At 31.4% G+C, this 7,126-nt stretch overlaps 1 protein-coding gene across 1 annotated transcript; it reads right to left on the bottom strand.

Annotated features, from left to right (window-relative positions):
* Positions 1-297: 297 nt before the first annotated feature.
* On the bottom strand, positions 298-1,222 carry LOC128290152 (defensin-like protein 21). The gene is made up of 2 exons (XM_053025315.1): positions 1,031-1,222; positions 298-564 (listed from the first exon to the last, which is right to left on the bottom strand). The coding sequence occupies exons 1-2, from the start codon at positions 1,176-1,178 to the stop codon at positions 356-358; spliced, it is 357 nt and encodes a 118-aa protein (XP_052881275.1). The 5' UTR covers positions 1,179-1,222; the 3' UTR covers positions 298-355.
* Positions 1,223-7,126: the final 5,904 nt, after the last annotated feature.

Here is a 7,126-nt window from a genome sequence, read left to right as displayed (position 1 = left end):
CATGTTCCGATATTGTATTTTAATTATATTTAATCATCCTTGGAATTATTAGGTAAAGTATACCATTGAAGTCATAGTTGACCTGATAAAGTTGTTGTTTGTTAGCAAAATATTGTTTGTTACCAAACACAAAGTGTTTGAGTTTATGTCACTTGTAGGGGAATTTTAAAACATTTTTATCTGCAACATCGCCTATCCCTTCTAAAATTTTCAATGAAAAAACATATCTTACTTTTATCATAACCTCAACAAAATAACATATTGCTTATTACATATTCAACAAAAGATAAGCATCAATTATCTCATAACTATGCCGACATATGATTTATTAGTTTATTTGGATGAAAATTGGAAATTAATAAACACAATGACATTCATGGTGACCACCCGACATCAGTTTACAAACACCTCCTCTCTCACAATTAGCAATGCAGTAATTCCAACATTTTCCATCTTTGTCAGGGTTATCATCTTCCCCAGGAATACATTTCCCAAGTTTAGGATGGTTATTGCAACATTTTGATTTTGCATCTGATTTAGCCATCGGCTTGCCTCCTTCTACATCTATAGATATTAAAATTTAAACAACCACATTAGTTATTATTCCGAAATCAATCTCCATTTTTAATTATGTTTTGTTAAAATAGCAAATTCCCAATCTAAAGTTAATTTGATTACATCTTATATACATTTTAAGTTATATATATAGTATTATAGATTATTTACTAAACCTAATATTTGTTTAACATTCAAATCATTCTTTCAATACTTAAGATCTCATTTGAACGAACCAATCAATTCAAAATAAAAGATCTAACAATTTTGATCTATATAGTATTATTTGTTAACATTACCTCATTTTAAGTAAATTATCTAAGATGAATAATAGATTAACAACAAACAATTTGAAATAAATTTAGAATTACTAATTCAGTCTATCCAAGACCCGGATTATTAATGCATGTGGAGAAAAAAAATCTTTTGTAATATATATCGAAGGTATATGCGAAAAATATATATATACTCTTACACATGGGTCCTGCACCATTGATATCATCATAGAATGGTGAATGTCGATCAATGATTGGACTATCAATGTATATTTGTGTATCAGCTGTCACTGAAGTCAAGTAAATAATCAGCATTAGAAATGGGAAGAAATGCTTAAGGATAGCCATTGTTAAGGTAAACTGAAATGTTAAATTAAGATTTTAGTAAAATAAAAGATAAAAAAATCCATGCCCAATAACAATGTATAAATAGGTCAAGCTGAGATCTAAAACGGAAGTAAATAAAAGACAATTAATTCACCATTTAAGATTTTGTCAAGTATAACGGAAAATTTATAAGAAAACAAGTGTACTTTATAATAATATAAAAATGTGTGCTTTATGATATTGAAAATATATTTTATTTTTCTAATTATAAAAAGAACGTATTACTAAATTTAATAACTCAGTAAAATAAAAGACATCAATAAGGGATGAAATATCATGTTAGAATTTCTTTCAACCATTTTGCATTGAGATTGAGAAAACACATGCAATTTAAATTTATTGATGTTATTAAACGAATTATATTTTTTGATAGATTTGCATGGACAATTTTTTCCTCTGTTTGAAGCTGTATGGACAAAAATTTTAATGCATGTAAACTAAATTTAAACCCAATGGTGCTAAAGTCATAACATAATTCCAAATAAATAAACAATTGATCCAATTGAGTTATTGGTTGCGGTATTCACATTTGGTAAATTTCACTCTTATCTAGTTGGTATTAAGGTCACAGTTTACATGGATCACGCTGATATTAAGTAGTTGGTAAGCAAGAAAGATGCCAAGCCAAGATTGATTCAGTGGATACTTTTGTTACAAGAGTTCAACTTAAAAATTAGAGGGCTGAAAATCAAGAGGCTGGTCACTTGTAAATATTAGAATCTGGAAATGAAGATGGCAATGAAAAACTTATGAAAAAAGACTTCCCAGATGAGCAGTTGTTAGTTTCCATGGCATTACCTTGGTATGTCGATATAGTGAACTTTTTAGTAAATGGTTTGATGCCACATTATCTCAATAGCCAAAGAAGATGAAAATTAGTTCATGGTGCCAAACATTATTATTGGGATGAACCCTTCCTATTTAAGCATTATGCTAATCATATAATTAGGAAGTGTGTCCCAGATGATGAAATACATAGCATTTTATAGCATTGTCATTCAGCTCCTTACGGAGGACACTTTGGAGGAATCAAAACTACTGCTAAGGTACTTCAGTCAGGGTTTTATTGGCTGAGTCTGTTCAAGGTTGCTCATGAATTTTATCAGTCGTGTGACTGTTGTCAGAGGATAGGAAATTTATCTATGAGACACGAAATGCTATTGCAAATATTCTAGAGATTGAGTTGTTTGATGTATGGAGAATAGACTTTATGGGTCCATTTCCATCATAAGCGAGCAACCTGTACATACTATTAGTAGTGAGCTATGTCTCTAAGTGGGTCCAATTTTTTGTGCTTCCTACTAATGATACAAAGTCAGCAATGAAGTTCTTGCACAAGAACATTTTCACAAGATTCGGTTTGCCAAGATCCATTATTAGTGATGAAGGATCCCATTTAAATTGAAAGCTAGTGGCTAATGCCTTGTATCGGTATGGGATGAAACATAAGATTGCCACAGCATATAATCCCCAAACAAATGGAAAAGCTGAGGTTTCTAACAGAAAAATTAAGCTCTTTTTGGAAAAAGTGGTGACCCAACTCGAAAGGATTGGTCCTCCAGACTAGATGAAGTTTTGTGGACTTATCGTACTACATTTAAAACACCATTGGGGATGTCATCTTTTAAGCTTTTTTATGGAAAGCCATGTCACCTGCCTGTTGAGGTCTAGCACAAACCATTTTGGGAGATTAAAAAGCTAAACATGGATCCGGTCACTGCTGGTTGTGACAGGTTGTTAGAACTGAATGAAATGAAATAATTCAGGGCTCATGCATATGAAAATGCTAAATTGTATTAGGAGAAGATTAAGTATTGGCATGATAATAAAATTATGCCAAGGCAATTTGAACCAGGGCAATAGGTATTGTTCTTCAACTCGAGGCTCAAATTGTTCCCTGGTAAGTTAAAATCTCACTGGTCAGGTCCCTTTGAAGTAGTTCAAGTATCAGAGATCTAAAAACAGGGGTCACATTCAAAGTTAATGGACAACGCTCGAAGCACTACTAGGCTACTCATGTGGATCGTGAGAAGTAATCCACTGACCTTCGAGATGTTTGTGTTAGCAATTTCATTTTTATTTTTCTTTTCTTTAATTGCTTTACTTTCATTTCATTTTTATTATTTGTTATTGTTAATTATTTAATGTTGTTTCATTTCTATTTTTATCTTTTATTAATGAGCAGTTTTTCTAGAATTCCAGAGATAGAATAAAATTGTGGGATTATTAGTTGTGATACTAAGAGGACATTGCCGCAACATCTTAGAAGGAAATTATATCGCGACAAATTGGGTGAATGAATGTTGAGATACGAGGTAACATGGGTCGACCGGACAGAAAAGTCTAAGGGAGAGATTTTTGGATAGTTTCTCATTCTATTTTGTAACACCTTTAACCCGTCTCCGTTACTAGATTAGGGTTACGGAGCGTTACAGTAAAAATCGGGACCTTTATCATCAAATGGAAACAAAAATATAAAATAAATTATAACATTCAAAATCTAATAAAAATCAGGGTAAAAATACACTTACGGGCCTTAAATCGAGCTTACAATGCCTTAAAAATAGCTTGGGAACAATCCAAGACTAATTTGAATAAAAAAAATATATGCAAAAATCTGAAACTTTGGGAAACAGGGGTCACACGAACGTGTGGCCAAGCAGTTTGGCTTCCCCTCATGCTCGTGTGGCCAGACCATGTATCTAACTGCGACCGTGTGAAAAATCTTGCACCTAAATTGAATAAAACCCATGGTCGTGTGGCCAGGCTATGTGGAATAGCCCAAGCTGTGTGCACCTTAAGAAGCTCCTAAAATAATGCAAACTTTCATCCAACCCCTAGGTTCCAAGCTAAATTACAACCAACTATTTCCATACTTTAAAAACACATTTAAACAAGCCTAAAACATGCCAAAACAATCAATATTATTCACTTTCAAAATGGCATGTATAAGAATTTAACATCACATATCTACACCATGTTTACAAAACATCCAAAAAAAGGGCAATAAAACATAAATAGAGCTGGCACCTAATCAAAACAAACAAAGATAATATTTAAGTCCTATTACATGCCTTTTATAACCTTAACCAAAGTAACTAAAAGCTACAAAAATGATAATTGAATAACGTGATTGCGCTCCCATGAAATTTCAACCGGTCGAGCTTTCTGATGATCTATAAGAAAAAAAAAGACAAATACATAAGCATATAATGCTTAGTAAGAACATATAAACCTTAACAAAAACTTACCAAATAGGCTCAAATTTATAAAGTTAATGCATTATTCCATTAGCATGCTCATATGTATAACTGATTCCTAATTTCAATTACCATTCTCACAAGTTAGTGAATTGGTACATAACATTCAACATATATCCAATGTAACATTTATACATCTCGAACGTTTTCCTAAACTTTAATACCCATTGAACCAAATGACTTTACTTAGGATACATAGGAACCATGCTCACACGAAGTGTGCCTGTACATGTAAGTATAATTGTATCATGTACTACTCATACGAGCTGTGAAACGGGCCTACTCACACGAGCTATGGGTTAGGATGTTAGACTGCATGATTGTGACAGCCCTAATTTGACCCTCGTCGGAAAGTGGTTTCGGGACCACAAAACCGAGTCATAAAAATAATTAACCATTATATTCTATGTTTATTATATGTGTAAATGCATGTGTGAAAGTTTCATGCTTTGATTTTGTCATTTGTATGTGAAATTTATAAGATAGGACTCATGAGATAAGACTTGAAAATGTGATAGGTAAATTTTAAAGTGCCAAATAATGCATGAACTATTGACATGGGGGACTTGCATGTCAAATAGACCACTTTTAATATAGTGGCCAGCCATAATGATGGTTGATGGATAATATATGTTTTATTTAAGTATTATAATAAGTAATGGCATTATTTTGAAATAATAATAATTAGTAAAATAAGAAAAAGATGATAAAATAATGGGTGTTCATCTTTCTTTCTTCATTGCCGAAATTGAGAAAGAAAAATATTGAAGAAGAAGCCAAGGCATTCAGCCATGGTTATCTCAATTTAAAGGTATGTAATGTGATTTTTTTTGTAATTGATTATGAAATTAAATTGATAAATACATAGTATAGTTAACCCATGGTTTAAATTCATGAATCATTGAACATATATCCATTCGGCAAGTTGCTAAATTTATGTTATTTTGATAAGTTTTTGGGAAGATGTTATTTATATGTTAAAGTAGTTTAAAGGATGGTTGAATAAGTTGAATTCATTGTTGAGAGGTATGAATTGAAGTTTCCGTATGTATATATATGCATTTTGGAAAGAAAATTTTGTTGTTATTTGAGTTTATATATATATATATGCACATTCGGTCATGGGGGGGTATAAGATGAATTTAAAATGTTATAGATTGGTTTTAAGATTTGTTAAATTGTTGTGGTCATTGCCGAATATATGTTTAGTTAAAGAAAATTTTTAAAGTGTTTAGTTAATTAGTAGGTTAATGGTGTATGCATAAATTATTTGAAATATAAACTTTGTATGAGTATTAAAAGATATATATGAATTTGGCCTTCGGAGAATTTTTAGTATAAAATGCTTAAATTCTAGATAGGTTATTGCTTAAATGACCGAATGTGCCAAAGGTAAATGCATGTCAAATTGATCCATATGTGTTAAGGGAATAGGAATAAATATCGGTTTGATGAACTATATATATATATATATATATATATATATATTCGGCTATATAGTTAAGATATGTACATGAAAATATGATAAGCCATATGAATTTTGTGTTTGTGTATGTGAACTAGATATTTAGTGGATATTCGGCTAAAAGGGGTTAAAGGTTAAGTCACAGGAATTTTGGTGATATACATATTTGGTCATTAAGGTTATATGTACTTTGGCTATGTGAGTTATGTATTAAGTAAGCTATTTTTTTATATGTATATTCGGTCATAAAGGTATACTTGGAGAAATGTTTAATTAAATTGTATTAAAATGTTTAAACTGATTAAAATGGGTATGACCATTTCGTATTTGAGCTAAAGGTAGCTATATGACCTAGTAAATCTCTTGTCATATTCGACCATAATCTAGCATGATGAGATTTTAATAAGCTAAATTTGTTTGAATTAGCTCAAGAGTATAGAGGGGCAAACTCAGATAAGGGAAAAGAGAAAGTAATCGAATAGCCGTTGTAATCGTTCGACGATATCCGAGGTAAGTTTTGAGTAGTCACCTTTAGTATTAAAATTTATGATGCCTTGATATGTGTATATTAGATGAATTGTGACCTTTTGATTCTACTTGAATTAAGTTGTGTGATAAATAATCTAAGTATATGAACTATAGTCGAATGGTCAATACGGGTTAAGCTTAATTAATGAAATGTATATGGAGCTTATATTCGCATGTAGCAAATGACTACTAATGTGAAATGTTCAATGAGATGTGTTAATATATGATTAAATATGCGTGATACTTGAGGAATTGTATCCGGGCTTAAACACTTGCAGGCTATATGCTGGAATGTTATCCGGGCTTAAAGACCCGCAGGCTTCGTGCTAGAATGCTATCTGGGCTAGAGACCTGCAGGCTACGAGCTGGTATTATACCGGGTTTAAATTCTCGCAGGCTGATGCTAGAAATTTGTTTCAAGTTCTAAGACTTGACAGGTTTGATGCTAGTAAATTAAGTAAGATTACGACATTGAATATCTGTGGAAAACCACCGTCGAGTAAGTACTATATATTTAACATGTTAAGGTACTTATTATGTACTCATATGTGAAATGATTTTAAAGTGAATTATTAGTATTAAAGAATGATATATATATATATATATATATATATATACGTGTGGATGAATACGGTATTTAAGAATAAGAGAATGAC

This window comes from Gossypium arboreum, chromosome 3 (assembly GCF_025698485.1).
Source record: "Gossypium arboreum isolate Shixiya-1 chromosome 3, ASM2569848v2, whole genome shotgun sequence".
NCBI classification, from domain to species: domain Eukaryota; kingdom Viridiplantae; phylum Streptophyta; class Magnoliopsida; order Malvales; family Malvaceae; genus Gossypium; species Gossypium arboreum.
Note: the sequence above shows the minus strand (reverse complement) of the source record. Positions and strands in the feature narration are given on the sequence as shown.